This window comes from Maniola hyperantus, chromosome 4 (genome assembly GCF_902806685.2).
Source record: "Maniola hyperantus chromosome 4, iAphHyp1.2, whole genome shotgun sequence".
NCBI lineage: Eukaryota > Metazoa > Arthropoda > Insecta > Lepidoptera > Nymphalidae > Maniola > Maniola hyperantus.
This window is the reverse complement of record NC_048539.1, coordinates 5,669,473-5,686,635: the sequence shown is the minus strand read 5'-3', so window position 1 is coordinate 5,686,635 and position 17,163 is coordinate 5,669,473. Positions and strand designations below refer to the sequence as shown.

Genomic DNA, 17,163 nt, shown 5'->3' with positions numbered 1-17,163 from the left:
ACTTACTGATCTATCAACGCACAGCTCAAACTACTGGCGGATCGTGCTGAAATTTGACATGCAGATAGATATTATGACGAAGGCATCCGTTAAGAAAGAATTTTTGAAAATTCATCCGTAACCTAAAGGGTGAAATAGGGGTTTGAAATTTGTGTAATCCACTTAAGTCGCGAGCATAGTAATTAATTAAAAACAAAACAATTTATGTATGTCAATTTACGTATGTGCCCACTTTCATGTTTTTTCAATATTAACATATTTGACAAAGTTGCCATTATAACTTTGATTTTTTTTAAATACGGTATTTGACTTAGAATGCGATATTCTATGAAATACCGGTGTGTGACGTCACAATCATTTGATGTGCTTTTTTTAGTTTAATCAACAAAGGACGTGGATTTTACGTATTTTGGAAGACCTATTTAATAATCACTGAGAAATAATTTATTTTTGATGTAGTCAAATACCCAATTGGTTTCATAGGTTCAATTTTGCAAATCAAAGATAAGCACTAAAACTCAAGTAATGAAAAGTAGTTTGGGCACTTTAGAGAAAGAGAATCAGTTGTATTTTTGTAAGTGAAATCTGTTTTTAGGGTTCTGTACCTCAAAAGGTAAAAATATAGATACCTTATCTACACTAATATTATAAAGAGGAAAACTTTGTTTGTTTGTTTGTTTGTTTGTTTGTTTGTACTGAATAGGCTCAAAAACTACTGGACCGATTTTAAAAATTCTTTCACCATTCAAAAGCTACATTATCCACGAGTAACATAGGCTATATTTTATTTTGGAAAAAAATAGGGTTCCGTAAGATATTTGGGTTTTTCGGACACAAGGTGTAAAAAATCAACCAGAAAAGTTACTTATTTTGCGTACGCTGCCTAAACTATAAAAGATAGAACCATAAAATGTTCTAATTAATTGTAGATCTTATAAATATCTACAAAAAAGTCCGCGACACACTATACCCATCTATGTCGAGTGAGGCACAGCAACCATTTTTTTATTTAAAAATCTTGAATTTTTTTTGGACTACATTTAAACGCGTTTATTTTACTCATGCTATTAATCCTTATCAAAATAAATGATTTCATCACTAAGAACAGTTTATGGAGATAATATTTGGTCTTTGAATGATTAAAATTGGACGTTTGGTTTTGAAGTTATGGCGAAATTAAAATATTACGATTTCTGCTGCACGGCCCGTTGTATATTATATAAAGAGGTAATGTCGTTAAGTTTGTTTGTAGGGGGTAATCTTTAGAACTACTGAACCGATTTTAAAAATTCTTTCACCAGTAGAAAGCTACATTATTCCTGAGTGACATAGGCTATACGGGATCTTTAAAAACCTAAATCTACGCGGGCGAAGCCGCGGGGATCAGCTAGTATATAATATAGAACCCTTATGATCACTTTGTTATCCGTCTGTTCCTTTATCTCAGAAAGCAGCTTATGCTCGAGACTTCGTTCACATGGACTACACAAATTTCACCCCCCTTAGGGGTTGAAGTTTTAAAAATCCTTTCTTAGCGGATACATACGTTATAATAGCTATCTGCAAACCAAATTTCAACCCGATCCGTGCAGTAGTTTGAGCTGAGCGTTGATAAATCAGTCAGTCATCTTTTCCTTTTATATATTCCGATAAGGTATTAAGTTGACTTCATGGAGCTGTAAAAATCAAGTCAAAATAATTGAAAAATACGGCCATTTATGCCACATATACGACAAACATACGACACTCGCAAATAAATCAAACCTACTTGGAGTATACTTCCCATGACCTAAGTCACAGCGCAAGTAAGAGAAAATCTGAAAATCGTTAATTTGTAGTTACAAATGTATCACACAAAAATATATTTTACAAACAATTGCAGTTTGAGATATGTAATTTAAATAACAAAATAATTACACGTATCCCTCCAAAGTACGGAATCCTCGTAGCGCAATTTATTTGAGTTGAAGTTTGTTTAATACTGTGTGGTTGTGTGTAGGACAATGATCAAGCGTTCGGAAGGTGTGCGCGGTGGCACGGGCTCGCCGCGCCGGCGCTGGGCGCGCACCGGACACGCCCACTCCAAGCGGAGACATTTCCGGCTCACCAGGTAAGGGCGTTCTTTCATTGGCCGACTTGATATCGATATCGGAATACTGAAATGTATATACTTTCCACCTTCTATTCTCTCGGTTATATGAGCCGAATCGCGGAAGAGCTCCCTGGTACTTGCTCATGGCGTGTTTTACTTGGGTGGGTAATGGGGTGGAGGGAGGGTGGTGACGTTGTACGCACACATGCATCACTATACCCGATAGACGCTGGGGTCCCAAGGTGCTGGAATAGCGACTTTGCACCGAAAAGCGCAGCGTTGGAAGACTCCATAGTATAGTACTCGACAGGTCGAGATGACAATCGGAGTGGGAACCGCACCGGGTTAGTGCGCGGCGGCCCCCCGCCTTATGTCATTTCGACCTGTCGCGTACTTATCGGTGGACAAGCGGTGGCATGGATTCTGGATTCAGGTGGCGCAATACCGTGGCATGTGAGACCTACGTATGTTCAGCTGAAAACGTCTATCGGTAGATAATGCTAATGAGAGCAAACACGTCAAAATATGTCTGGAAGTCATTCCTATTGTTGTTATTTTGATCGCATTACAAAAGTGTTTGTGTTTCAGCGGGGAGTTGTCGTGGTCGCGGTGCGGCGCGAAGGGCGTGGGAGTGCGCGGCGCGCACCGCCTGGCGCTGGCCGGCGTGCTCAGCGTGCGGCCCGTGGACTGCCCGCCCGCCGGCGCGCCGCTCGACGCCAACAACATCTTCCAGATCGGTGAGTGAATATTAAGAAAAAAATGTGCGTAGATAGTATACTTCGTAGAATATTTCAAAGTGATGAACGGTATAACTCTACCAAAAATGGAGTCATATAAATAACACAATTAATGTGACTAATTCCAATGGAACAACACAATCTCAAAACTAAACTAAAGTGGCACACATAAATCTATTCCTATCACTTTCAAAATGTTGCTTGAGGAACAGGATAGCATTAGGTTTAGACCTGTTAATTTAGTTTAGTTTAGAGATAGTGTACAAGAGAATCGGCCCCATTTGACCCTCTAAATAACATCCTAAGTCGTGTGAAATCAGAGATGTATTACTTGAGTGGATGCGTGTGTGCTTGTGAGTGCAGTTTTATTTCATTTTCTGAATGTTAAAGTTGATTTTATGTTCTGAATGTTCTGTTGTGTTCAATGTTCGGAATGTTCCATTGTGTTCATGTTCTGAATGTTCCGTTGGGTTGATGCCCTGAATGTTTGCAGTGCACCGGGAGCGCGTGCTGTTCGTGCAGGCCAGCAACTGCGTGGAGCGCGCCGAGTGGCTGCGGCTGCTGTCCGCGCTGTGCAGGCACTCGCCCGCGCCGCCGCACAAGGGGTACTACGCCGACTGCAAGTGGACATGGTAAGAGCTACAGCCTCTACTGCGTAGAGCGCGCCGAGTGGCTGCGGCTGCAATCCGATGCTTCATCAGTACTAAACTAAATGTGGCCTAAAAGTAACGTTTTTTCTTCACAGTTGCGGACGAACGGAACCCGACGCGGAGGGGTGCGGCGGCGGCGGCGGCGGCGCGAACGAGGCGGAGGCCACGTGCGGGCCGGCCGCGCTGGCGCTGCGGCTCGACCCCGCGCGCGACTTGCAGCGCCTGCACGCGCTGCTCGTATCGCACGTGCACCGGCTCGACGAGCGGCTGCACCGCCCGCCCGGTGAGCACCTACTGCTATACCTGAGCCTAGACCGTCAGCTCGCGCTAGAGCGGTGCGCTGACGAGACTGGTTATTCACTTCCTTAAAATGGACATCAAGTGTTTCTTTATCGACGATCTATAATAGTTTTACAATATCATTCGTCTGAATTAAACCTTTTAACGTCAAAGTTAATTTTGTTATGCTATTTCAGATGACATGAGTCCCGAAGAGCGCGAAGCCGAAGCGGTAACGTTACGTGAACTACAAAAAATTATGTTTGACCTCGAACACCGACATTGTATATACAGAAGATCGTTAGCGAGGGAAACGAAATATGGCAGCAAGTGAGTAATTTGGCTTGAAGTATTTTTCATTACATTGTTTTAACGTTGGAATTTGTTTGTTTGATTTAATATATTATATTTTTAATCGTTTTTAATGACGCTTCCAGGCAAGCCCCGATCGGAGACGACAACTACTTGCAGCTGGCAGGCGCCGCGGGCAACGCGGACAGCGGGTCGCTGTTCTGGCGGCCGTGGCGCGGCGGCTCCTCGCCCGGCGTCGACCTGGACGGCAAGGCGCTGCAAGCCGCGCACGAGCTCTGCTCCAGCACCGAGTCGCTACGCCTGGCGCGCCTCGCCGACGAGCGCTCCTCCGGCAAGTCGGCGCGCTCCGCCGGCAGCGGCTACCTCGCCATGTCGCGCCTCAAGCCCGACGACGACGGCGACGCCGAGCGGCCCGCGCGCCCACCCAAGCCGGCGCGCCTGTCGCCGCCGCGCGCCGCGCCGCTCTGCGAGTATGTGGACGTGGAGCTGCAGCCGCCGCCGCGCCGCTGCCGCGAGTACGAGCTCATGGCCGACTTCATGAGCCACGCGCCCGCCGACGACGCGCCGCCCGCCGTGCCGCCGCGCGCGCGCCTGCACCCCGTGCAGCCCCGCCCGCCCGACGTCGACGTCACCAAGTCGGACGAGCACTCGACGTTTAGGCACGACGCGATGTGCGGTTCGACCACCAGCCTGCCGGAGGGCACTCGCTCCGAGGGACGATTGACGAATTTGGACCACGGCGAATCTCGGCCCGGGAGTAAAATCGATACTGTGTCGAACGACGACAGCCTCCTCGACGAACTGCAGCGCGACACGTACTGCGTGTTGAAGGTGTGCGAGGACGAACCCCCGGATCGCGACGCGACGGAGAGTAAATGCGAGGAGCCTTTCGAGGTCAAAGAGAAGGAGGAGTACGGGATGTTCTCGAGAATAAGCTTGCAGCGGAAATCAAACCCGATCAAAACTCAGTCGGGCTCGATGAAGCCGCTGAAGACATCCAACTCGACCTCGAACGTGCACGACGCCGGATCGCATTCCTCGCGGCCGCTCGCGGAGAGGCTAACTCCGTTCTTTCTGAAGAAGAAGCCAAAGCCCCCGGAGGACGCTCAGAGCTCGAAGAGCACGCGGAAGGAGGACAATCTTATTGGACGGTTGACACCGCGTTTCGGGCAGTCCAGGCTGTACGGACGCGGCCAGTCGCTGGAGCTCGCGCCGAACGAGGGCCGCACCAAGCGCATCGAGCGCTCCGCCACCACGGTGAACATTCCGACGAGACCGATCAACTCGTCGATCGTGGCGAACCTGAAGTTCTTGACGCTGCACCGCTACGGCGCGCAGGACGACGTGCCGTGCCACGCCTACGCGCGCGCCGCGGACGACGAGGGCGGCGCGGAGGGCGAGGCCGGCTGGCGCGCGCGCGGCCCGCTGCTCGCCGCCACCACCGACATTAGACTATGAAGTGCAGTGCGCCGTACACTAGTGGCTGTGGCGAATCCACACTCCTTGGCTTATATGATTAGTTAGAACCGAAAGTCGCGCCCACGCGATAAAATTTTGCACTGTGGGATTTTTCAGGCAGCGAAAGTGATCACCGATCGTATCACAGAACGCACTGTTGGTGTTGATGCTGCATAAGAGTTATATTACTTAATAAATTATTACTCAGACCTAATTTTGTATAAAGAAACTGCGCCTACACACGATGGTAAACGATTGGGTGCTCGCATGTAACGCACCCCTCCGGCATTTCCGTAAACTATTGCGGTGGATAGTGTGTAATATATTAATCCGACAACACTGCGTCGCTGTGGGAGCGTGTTGTCCCGAATTTCATCTCTAGAAATACTATATTTTATTGTATTCACTATGCAATTTCTTTTTCCTCGGATATGAAATGTAAGCTTATTGCAAATATTTCAAAAATTTCAAAAATATTATTGCAACAATCCAGGCACAAGGACCTGAAGGTTTACTGCAATTTCAGTGTCAATAATATCAATGAAACTCATTTCGAGGTTGTTGCTTGTTTTTATATCTAAAAGAATCCTATAAATAATATACATCGTGAAGAGTATTAATAAATAGTTGTTTTTCGGAATCCCGCTCTATTTATTATGTTAAATGACGACGATGATAATAATGGTTCGCTCACACATTAAATTTGGAATTATTGGATATCTGAAAACTAGTATTTTCACGATTTGCTCATTATTCTTATCTTTTATCAAGTTACAATTTTGTAACATAACCGACTATAAAATCAGGATTATACTAGAATGAAATAAATAACAAGTCTAAATTACAATCTATTTTTTCTTAGCTGAATTAATTTAAATTCGATCAAGTCTATTCTCGCAGAAATGCGTAGTGATGCTCTATGCAAGGCGCATAGAACTTTCTTACCGCGAATTATGAACTTCTACTACAAGTTAAATAAACTAAAACGTCTTAGCGTCGCGCGTCGCTTGTTTGGTTTTTAGGGTTCCGTGCCTCAAAAGGAAAAACGGAACCTAAGGGTTCCGTTTTTTAGGATCACTTTGTTATATATGTCTGTCTGTCTGTCAAGAAACCTACAGGGTACTTCCCGTTGACCTAGAATCATGAAATTTGGCAGGAAGGTAGGTCTTATAGCTGACATTAGGGGAAAAATCTGAAAATCGTGAATTTGTGGTTACATCACACAAAAAAATTAAATTGTGGTCATAAACTAGTAATTAGTATTTTCAATTTTCGAAGTAAGATAACTATGTCAAGTGGGGCATCGTATCAAAGGGGTTCACCTGTACATTCATTCTAAAACACATTTTTATTTATTTTTATGTATCATAGTTTTTGAATTATCGTGCAAAATGTCGAAAAAATACGACTGTAGTACGGAACCCTCATTGCGCGAGCCTGACTCGCACTTGGCCGGATTTTATGTCTGCTATGGAAAAATAGATCATTACATAGATGTGTTTGCGCGTGTCCTAAGGGAACTCGCGCTGTAGATAGGTCATAGGGCGTAACTCGACGTGGTGCTGTGCGTGGAGATGGTGCGATTGTAAATTATTGAACTATGGTTGTATTTATTGCTATATTTTTCGAACTTCTTTTCGTAGAAGTATGTGCCTCCTCTAGTTCGTAGACGTATTTTGGATCGAGTGTACCGATACGATTAAATGTAGTAATGATAGTGTTAATACTCAAAAGGTGCCAAGTGTTAAACCACCTGCCTCCTGTAGCGGTTGGCTCTCATTCCTCTAGCACAATAATATTGCAAAGCAAAAATAATATTAAACAAAAAAATATACTAAGCAAAATCGCTATCTCTTCTGTGATTGGTATTGACTATTGATGTCAAAAATTGAATCTATCAACATAAAATAAGGTACTTTACATATTTGTATATTTTATTTTATGTAAATATCAATATAGTTTAATGCCATATGAACTTGAAAGTTAAGTATATCTTCCGAGTACCTACTGACTATTGTGAAATAACTTATATAATATAAAATGTTATTAAATGCAATTTTTATTAAAGAAAATATACAAAATATTATTATCAATGAGTCTTGCATGCTCGGAGTGTACCTAATAAAACAGTATCATAAGAATGTGTACATGTGATATATTGTTTGTTCTCTCTTTAATCTAGATTAGGCCATTATAAAGTTCGTATCATACAGCAACAAATAAATATAATATGTATTTTGCCTGACATAGTGGTAAAAAAACAATATTGTTTCCGACTTCTAATTTTTATATTAATGACACAAGCTTAATCAAAAGTTTTGCACCAACGTAATGTACTTAAAAAGTGATATTGTTAATGTAATATTTTGCTGCTAGTTCTATTACGGATTTGTTATTGAATGTAATAAAATGCATATTCTAAATGTTGAATTATAACGGCCTTAGCATTGTAACATGCCTACACCGATGTCGGAACACCATACTTGAACTGTGATTCACTATACAAACTCAACTGATATATAATATTTTTTAATTATGTTTTCTGTAAATATACAAATTTACTTTTTATTGCAATACCAAGGACTTTATTTGACAAAATAAAGTTAATTTGTAGCGGTTTTTAATTTGAAACAAAAATACATAGAAAAATTAAAAATTGTTACAAAATTATATTGTTGTCTTATATATTGATGATTAAAATAGAAAAGTAATTAATTGTAAAGCAATTTATGTAATGTACAAATTAATATTTCTATAAAGTATATAATTATGTTATTTATTTCACCTATTTCACTTTGTTAATAAAATTACATATTTAAGTTCAAATATCAGTATGCGTTTTTATTATGACACCTTACGCTCCTGAATATGGTCTGATAGCTGCACAGATATGGATAGCTGTGTCTGATAGTATTACAGGCTACTAGAGCCCGGTCCCACTTGTCGGGCGCAGATTTTAATTGGTCCTGTGGCAGAACATTTTGATACAAAATTGGTTTCAGAAGATGTGTGAAAGATGATATTTTGAATAAAGGGCGATTGTCCACTCATTCGTATTCGTGTTTTGTAGGCAAAAAAACGGATCGCCGTGTATTTTTGCTTACATAAAAACACGAATACGAATGAGTGGACAATGGCACTCAGGCCGGCAATACACGCCAGGTTCTTTTCATCCGGTCCGGCTACCTGAAGGTACTCTATACACGACCGATTCTTGCGTCGGGCCTTTTCCGAATTCTGTACTCAGTCGTTCCATGCCGAGCTAGACTAGTATATTATAGTGATCTGTGATGCAGAGTGCTTGTGAACAGAGCAAAAAGAAAAGATGCCTACTTATTGCATAATAATATCTACTCGTGTTAACGCGAAAGAAGAAAACACGTCGCTATTGGATTTACCCAATCAATTTGACAAGACTTAACCACTAGGCTACCACAGCTTCTACCAACAGTACGCGGCAGAAAATATGACGGTTTTACATAACAATAAAACCGATATTATGTGCCGAGAGGGAAAACATACAGCATTTATGTATGAAGAAGCAATTATGTACTCACCGCATATATGCGCGCTCCATACATAAACAATGTAGTTCACCTTACCGTATATGTTAAAGAAGGTTTTGTATTAATTTATGTGTCACACTGGCTGTCTATTTTATTCTAATTCTTTTTAAAAATTGGAATGTCACTAACATGTCCTATAATAAAAATATGTTTTCTCAAAGTATATTATTTATTTAATTGAATTTTATCGATCCTAAAACGGACTCTAATATGGTAGCAGATCGAAAATAAATTCAAGAATTATTTTAGAGCAGAGATAAGCTATAATTTCTATTTTCTTTAAAAATTCTAACAAGATTTATCAAAATGTCGTCTTCATGGAATTCATCCACGAGCTTCAAAATTGATATTGGTCGTTTAGAAGGAAAGGAAAATTGGACAACATGGCGCTGCAAGGTACTGTTAATGCTAAGAGGTACTGCTGGATGCTTAGATGCGATAAATGGCAATCTAAACAAACCAAAGGAACCGGATAGCACAGCATCAGCAGAAGTTTTTGATTCTTATCAAAAAGCTCTGAGAACATACAATGAGATAAACAATACTGCAATGTTCATTTTAATGGCTAATATGTCAGATGCTACTCTACAAAAAGTGATGAGATTCACAAATGCTAAACAGGTTTGGGAAGAATTGCACACTCTGTTTGATGGTACATCTGAAGATAAAAGCTATACACTATGCTACAGTTTCTTCGGCTATCGTAAAGATCCTTCTCATGACATGTCAATGCATATATCTAAATTGAAAAATATATGGCATGAATTGAAAGTAGAACTACAAAAATCTGAAAAAGATGATCTTCAAGATAAAGAAAAATATGACCTTCCAGAGATTTTACTCATCTGCAAGATCTTAGAAACTTTACCTGATGACAGCTATTTTCCATTTAAGTCTAGTTGGATGCTTATGTCTAAAAAGGATCGTCATATTGATAATTTGACAGCTCAAATTTGCGCTTATGAACGATCGCTTACAAATAAAGAAGGAAATACTGAAGCACTAGTTGTACATAGTAAAATGAATAAAAAGAAGAAATGTGGTTATTGCGGCCTTACTGGACACAAAGTCAAAAGCTGTTATAAGTGGATATCGGATGGTAAACCTTCTAAGCCACAAAAACCATCAACAAGTAAAGCTAAAGATGCCAACTTTACACTTTCACTACTGCAGATTGAAACGAATGAAACAGTAAATGTAATTGAAAGAGATGATGATAATTGGTATGTCGACAATGGTGCAACTAGCCATGTCTCTTGTTGCAATGACATATTTTCTACATTTCAATATTTTACTAATAACCAATCGGTTACAACTGCAAATGGCGCTAAAATACAAGCTATCGGTAAAGGTACAGTTGATATAATAGCAGACGTTCATGGACAGCAAGAATATATAAGGCTTTGTGACGTATGGTATGTACCTGAAATAAAAAGAAATTTATTTTCTGTTCTTGCCGCACAAGACAAACTTGAGGACAGTGTCTTTATATCTGAAAGAGAATCGTGTATGTTGAAAGTAAAAGGAAAAATTAATTTAATTGGAAAACGCGTTAAAAATGGAGGTCTGTATAAGTTAAATATACAAGCAATTAAAAGACAAACTCCTGAATTGAACACTGTATCTAATGATAATATCCTACAACTGTATCACGAACGATTTTGTCACCAGAATAAAAGACATGTAAAACTTTTGTTAGAAAAGGAACTTGGTATCAAAGTGAAACTCGATTCTCAATTATGCACAGGATGTGTCTATGGTAAAACACACAGATGTAAATTTGGAACAAGAGAAAGAGCTAAAGTACCAGGAGAGATTATACATACTGATGTGTGTGGTCCGTTCCCAAATTCTTTCAGTAAATTTCGCTATTTTGTACTTTTTAAAGATGATTACAGCAAGTATCGTCAAATTTATTTTATCAAAAACAAGTTTGAAGTTAAAGATAAGCTTGTACAGATGATTAATGAAACAAAGACTGCTGGTCATGTAATAAAAACAATTCTCAGCGATAATGGTGGAGAATTTCATAACGAGGCTGTAGAAAATATTTTAAAGTCTCATGGTATTCAGCAAAGATTGATAATGCCATATACACCAGAGCAAAATGGGTGTTGTGAAAGAGATAACAGAACTTTAGTTGAGGCTGCTCGTACTATGATGCATGCTCATGAAGAACTTCCACTTGCTTGTTGGTCAGAGCTTGTCAACACTGCTGCTTATGTTCTGAACAGAACTGGACCGACTTCTACAGAAGGTAAATCACCATTTGAGTTATGGTTTGGACAAAAACCATCCATTAAACATTTAAGGATAATTGGTAGTGAATGTTACGCTCACGTTCCAAAACAAAAGCGAACAAAACTCTGCAAGAAAGCCGATAAATGTATTCTCATTGGTTATGATGGTAATGATGGTTACAGATTATTGGGCTGTGATAATAAGGGCAATGTTAAATTAATAAGATCGAGGGATGTAACATTTAATGAGTCGATTATTAGATCAATTGGATTAGATTCAGATGCAACTGAAGCAGATGAACAAAGTATAGAAATTCACTTCCCTAAGACTAATGAAAATCATCCAATGTTCGATGCAAGGGAGGATGTATTACAAGATGATGCTGTTTCTAGTATGCCTCAAACATTGAATGCTCCAGATTCAAGCTCACATGAAGTAATTCCCACTTCGTCGACTAATGGAAATGAAATCATCAGTCAAAATGAAGACGAGTCTAATGAATCATATGTTACTCCTAATTCCTCTGATTCTGAGGATGAAGAAATTCCTGAAACAAGAACTCTTCGAGATAGATCTATACTAAGACCACCAGTGCGATTCGATGACTATTTTATATCTACTGTTGTAAATGATTTAGGCGAACCTGAAACATATAAACAAGCTATAAATAGTTCTGAAAAAGCTGAATGGTTGAAAGCTATGGAAAGTGAGCTAAATTCTCTGAAAGAGAATAAAACTTGGATACTTGTGGATAAACCGAAAGACAGAAAGCTTATTTCTTGTAAATGGATCTATAAAAAGAAGACCAATGCTGATGGAAGCCTCGACAAATATAAAGCTAGACTTGTAGCAAGAGGTTATACTCAGGAGAAGGGAATTGATTATGAGGAAACATTTAGCCCTGTTGCTAGAATGTCAACTATTAGGTCAATTTTAAGCATCGCTGCAAACGAAGGACTATCTCTCTTACAGTTTGATGTAACAACTGCCTTTTTGAATGGTTTATTAGAAGAAGATATCTATATGAAACAACCAGAAGGCTATAGTGATGGCACAAATAAAGTCTGTAAATTGAAGAGAAGTCTATATGGACTTAAACAGGCTCCCAGATGTTGGAACAAATGTATTGTCGACTATCTGAAAAATATTGGCTTTAAACAATGTGACACAGATCCATGTTTGTTTATTAGAAATCGACGAGGCAATAAAATTATTCTAGCACTCTATGTCGATGATGGACTTGTTGCATCAACAAATCAGAAAGATTCTGAGAAGTTTATAGCTGAATTGAGAAGTAGGTTCAAGATAACCACTAAACCAGCTAATTACTTTCTTGGTTTAGAACTTTCTAGTGATAAAGATGGTGGAATTGTAGTTTCACAAAAGCATTATGCTCAAAAGCTACTAGAACGCTTTGGGATGAGTGACTGTAAAGCAGTCAATACTCCAATTATTAAAGAAGCTCAAACAGATTCTGAAAAGGAGAATGATGTTAAGTTTCCTTATAGAGAAGCTGTTGGTGCATTAGCATACTTGATGACAGCAAGCAGACCAGATATATCGTATGCTGTAAGTTTTGTATCCAGGTCACTTGCTAATCCCACTACAGAAGACGTACAAAAGGTCAAGCGCATTTTTCGTTACATCAAAGGAACAATAGATTTTGGAATTGTATATAAGAAAGATTACAAGTCTGGAATCTTAGAATGTTATAGTGACGCAGATCACGGTGGAGATCCAAACACAGGACGCTCTACATCTGGAATTCTGTGTATGTATGCTGGAGGAGTAATTGCTTGGGCAAGTCGGAAGCAAACATCAGTAGCAATTTCGAGTACTGAAGCGGAGCTCGTAGCAGCTAGTGAAGCAGCTCGTGAAATTGTATGGCTTAAGAGACTGTTTAATGAAGTTACCAAATTAAAAGAAATTCCCAAGCTGCAAATTGATAATGATGCAGCTATAAAAATTTCTCAAAATCCAGAGCTTCATCGACGTACGAAACATATTGCTTTAAGACATTTTTATGTCAGAGAATTAGTTTCAGAAAATGATCTTGAAGTCAAATATGTTCCCACAGAATATCAATGTGCAGATATTCTAACTAAGCCTATCCATAAGCCTAGACTTATGTTTATTTGTAAGTTAATCGGCTTGGTGACATAAATTTCTCAAAACGGGAGGATGTTAAAGAAGGTTTTGTATTAATTTATGTGTCACACTGGCTGTCTATTTTATTCTAATTCTTTTTAAAAATTGGAATGTCACTCTAACATGTCCTATAATAAAAATATGTTTTCTCAAAGTATATTATTTATTTAATTGAATTTTATCGATCCTAAAACGGACTCTAATAGTATATAGGGGCGCTAGTGTCTCACCCAGCAAGGCAGCGGGCCGCTGCCATCTTGGATGTCATAGTCTTCACCAGGAAGAAGTTCTTGCAATGCTGTATGTTTTCCCTCTCGGCACATAATATCGGTTTTATTGTTATGTAAAACCGTCATATTGATGTGCCTCCGGTAAAACATACAGCATTTATGTATGAAGACGTGTTTGTTATCTGCTGGTGAAATGTTCACCCACAACGCTATGATGAATCAAAGGGAGTTAATCTGTCAATTGAATAACATAAAAATATCAATCGTTAAGTTAGATCAAATAACCACGTCCCTTTCATTCATTGTCATATATTAAAGTTATTGTTATTTCTAACCAGGGTTAATAAGTTAAAATATAATGTCTAAAAGACAAACAATTTAAGTGATTTATGTCTGTAATTTTGATAAGGATTACTAAAACTCAAACCGGACCATATAATGATTATATTGAAAAATAAGCTACAGTTATTTTTAGGTTGCCTCAGGGCAATAATGATTTCAACAAGAATGTCTGGTAATCTCCAGTTACCACGAGATACGAGTATATCGTCCATTGATTGGTTATCTGTCCCTAAAGAAGCTACTGCTGCTCCACTGATGAATCCCTGGGGATGCAGGAATGCTGCCACATTGCTTAAGAACTGAACTGTTCCAGTGATCAGTGACAGTACGTGATGCGGCTTCAGTTTCATTACCGTTGGTGATAAGATATGTAATAAAGATTACAATATATCTAAATTCTTAACTTCATTCTGCTTGACCTATTTTTCTGTATCAAAGACTTGACTAGTACATTATTAGAACATTATGTTTTCTGTTATGTTATTATGTTTTGAAAGTGTCCCTCCGTATTGATGTTAAGAGTGAGTGTCAGTCTTTGGGCCAAATAAAGTATATAATATATTTTTCCCGGTGACACAGACTTTCAGTCGTGTACCCTTCGTTCGTGGCAACTAGTGTCCATGTAGGTTCGTCTAGATATCTCGAGAAGTGTGTACTTAAATGAGAGCTTCTGAAGTTAGCGCTTGAGCTCTACCTTAAGGTCCTGTATGATAAATGGTTTAGTAATTTTGAGTTTAGCCACGACAATAATTGCCTAGTAGCCACATGTGGATCATAGAAAGTTAACCGCCACCAGGTTTCGTACCAGTTTAACCATTTTTTGATGTCTGGTAGGTAGGTAGGACAAAAATTGCTTCCAACAACCACCTGTTCTTTACTTCTCGTATAGACCACTCTTTTATTTGGGCATCCATCCCTAATTTTTCAGCTTCCGGGTAAATGTCTGGCGGACACTGTAATGTCGTGACATCTATCAGAGTCCCTGATAGGTTCTATAGTTCATTTGAGCTCTGCTTTCAAATCTTGAAGCCCAAAGGTCTTTCACGTGCCACATTTAAGTACACCCCAGCTACACTTGTTCAAGTAGGTCAGTACTTTTGGCAATTAGTTTGGAGAAGAAAACACCCATGCTAAATTGATGTCTCAATGATCTGTTCAAAGCATCTATAACTTGCTGATCAATCTTTGCAGTCGATAAAGACATCACACCATCTTTGTTCCCTACTACAGTAATCTGTTGTGCTGCAACCAAATCGATCTCTGACGTCGCTTGAGGGAAAAGATGCCACTCTGTGGGAGGTTTTCCTCGTGACAGCCTTGAGCCAATAATGTAATCTGTTATGTGCGGGAGTTCGATTGTTAGAATCAGTAAAACCCACGACTTTGTTCATTAAAATGAACGTTAGAAGGAACGAGTGAACGAATGAGTGTTCGATTGAACCAAGACTTGCGATTTTTGCAGAGTCCTTGTGCTGTCTTCAATTTCCACTATGACTGCATAAAGTTCCTTCTATTGCTGTGCTATCATTTTTTGATGCGCTAACCAAGTTTCTGGCATTAATTTTCCGTTTAATTGGGCACTAAAAGCCAATCAGAGGCATTATTCGCCAAGCAGTGGATGGCAGGTTTTAGGTGTACATATTGGCAGCCTGAGACGTGTGGCTCCGCGCCGCCATGTCATTCCCTGTTCCACGATTGTGGATTCAGCAGTCTAAAGCATACTATCGAAACGTTTGAGGCATATTTGGATCTGATCAGAATGTAGTCTGCTTCTGGGAGTTACTAAACTGGCGAAGTCTGACTGTCCTAGCAACCGTTGCATGTCGTGAAGAGTGATGCGACTTTTCAGTAATAATTCTCTCAAAGGTCTCGTTGATAGTTTTTTACTCTTTATTATGGGCAAGAACATTGAATTTTCTTATAGTCTGCCAACGAATACCCAGGTATTTGTAGGTCTTGTGTGAGTGTTAGAATTGACTTTTAGTAATTGATCCCGATGTTGCTTAACTTCGGTGATCAGTTGAAAACCGGTGTCTTCAACATGGTATGGACGTTGGCTTTTGGTAATTGATCCGCCTGCCCCGAAGTTCCAAGGGCCTCACGCTTCCGCAGCGTGAAGGCATAACTTGGCTTGGTCTTGGTTGACCAGAATTGCCAGCCCAGAAGTTCCAAGTGCCTCACGGCTTCCGCAGCCTGAAGACATAACTTGGATTGGTCTTGATTGACCAGAAGGAAGTCGTCTAGGTAGACTAGCACTCGACATTCCTTCGCATGCAAGGTTTCCGCAACCAAGCATGTTACAGGTAGGGCGCTGCCGCCAGACCCAAAAATTGGACAGGTTGTCCAACTTTAGAGTCCAGGTTGTAGAAAGCTACAAACCGGTATGACAAATCAGACGGGATAGTTTTGCTTCCCAAATTTGTTTCGTTCTCGAGGGTCGAAAATCAGACGGATCGATCCAACGCTTTCCTTCCGCAGAAAAAGCTCGGAGATAAAACAGGGCATTTCCTTGTGAACCACTTTTACTAGTTTTGATCCAGTAATTCTTGTGTCATTTAAGTCGTGACAGGTGACCAGGTTGCATGTTGCATTATTTGTTTTGTGGGCATTACCGGGGGTCGTTTCTTGTATTAGGGTATTCGAAACCCCGTTATTAACATTTGCACCAAAAGCTTGCCAACAATATTAGAATGTCATTACATAACCTGTAACATGTGTTGGATAGGTTTTTCTATTATAGGTATTTATAGCTGTAATATTTATAAATATGGGCCACCAGGGGATTGCATAAATGCAGTGAGTGTTGCTTTATCCAAAAAGAACCTCGTCACTATTGTTAAAAGCCAATCCGGTATTTGACAACTAGTCAAATCAGTATGCTATAAAGCGTTAAAACACACGCTCAGCACGCGAGGCCCCATGAAACACTGGCATGTGGCGTCACAATGATTTGACGTACTTTTCTAGTTTAATCAATAATTTAAAATGGTTATCACACCAAAAACTAACAAAGGGCGCGGGCCTCACATATACTGGAAGACCCCCCCATTCAACAATCACTGAGAACCCATTCACTTTTGACATATGCAAATACCGTATTCAATACTT

General features: G+C 40.0%; 1 protein-coding gene across 1 annotated transcript in view; it reads left to right on the top strand.

Moving 5' to 3' along the window:
• The window catches only part of RasGAP1 (Ras GTPase activating protein 1), a 43,229-nt gene extending 34,870 nt beyond the window's left edge, over positions 1–8,359 (top strand). Inside the window, exons 11-16 of the mRNA XM_034985578.2 lie at positions 2,000–2,110; positions 2,681–2,829; positions 3,323–3,461; positions 3,575–3,762; positions 3,956–4,088; positions 4,196–8,359. Of these exons, the coding sequence (XP_034841469.1) occupies positions 2,000–2,110; positions 2,681–2,829; positions 3,323–3,461; positions 3,575–3,762; positions 3,956–4,088; positions 4,196–5,528 (2,053 nt within the window). The 3' untranslated portion in view covers positions 5,529–8,359. The remainder of the gene's footprint in view (positions 1–1,999; positions 2,111–2,680; positions 2,830–3,322; positions 3,462–3,574; positions 3,763–3,955; positions 4,089–4,195) is intronic.
• Positions 8,360–17,163: the final 8,804 nt, after the last annotated feature.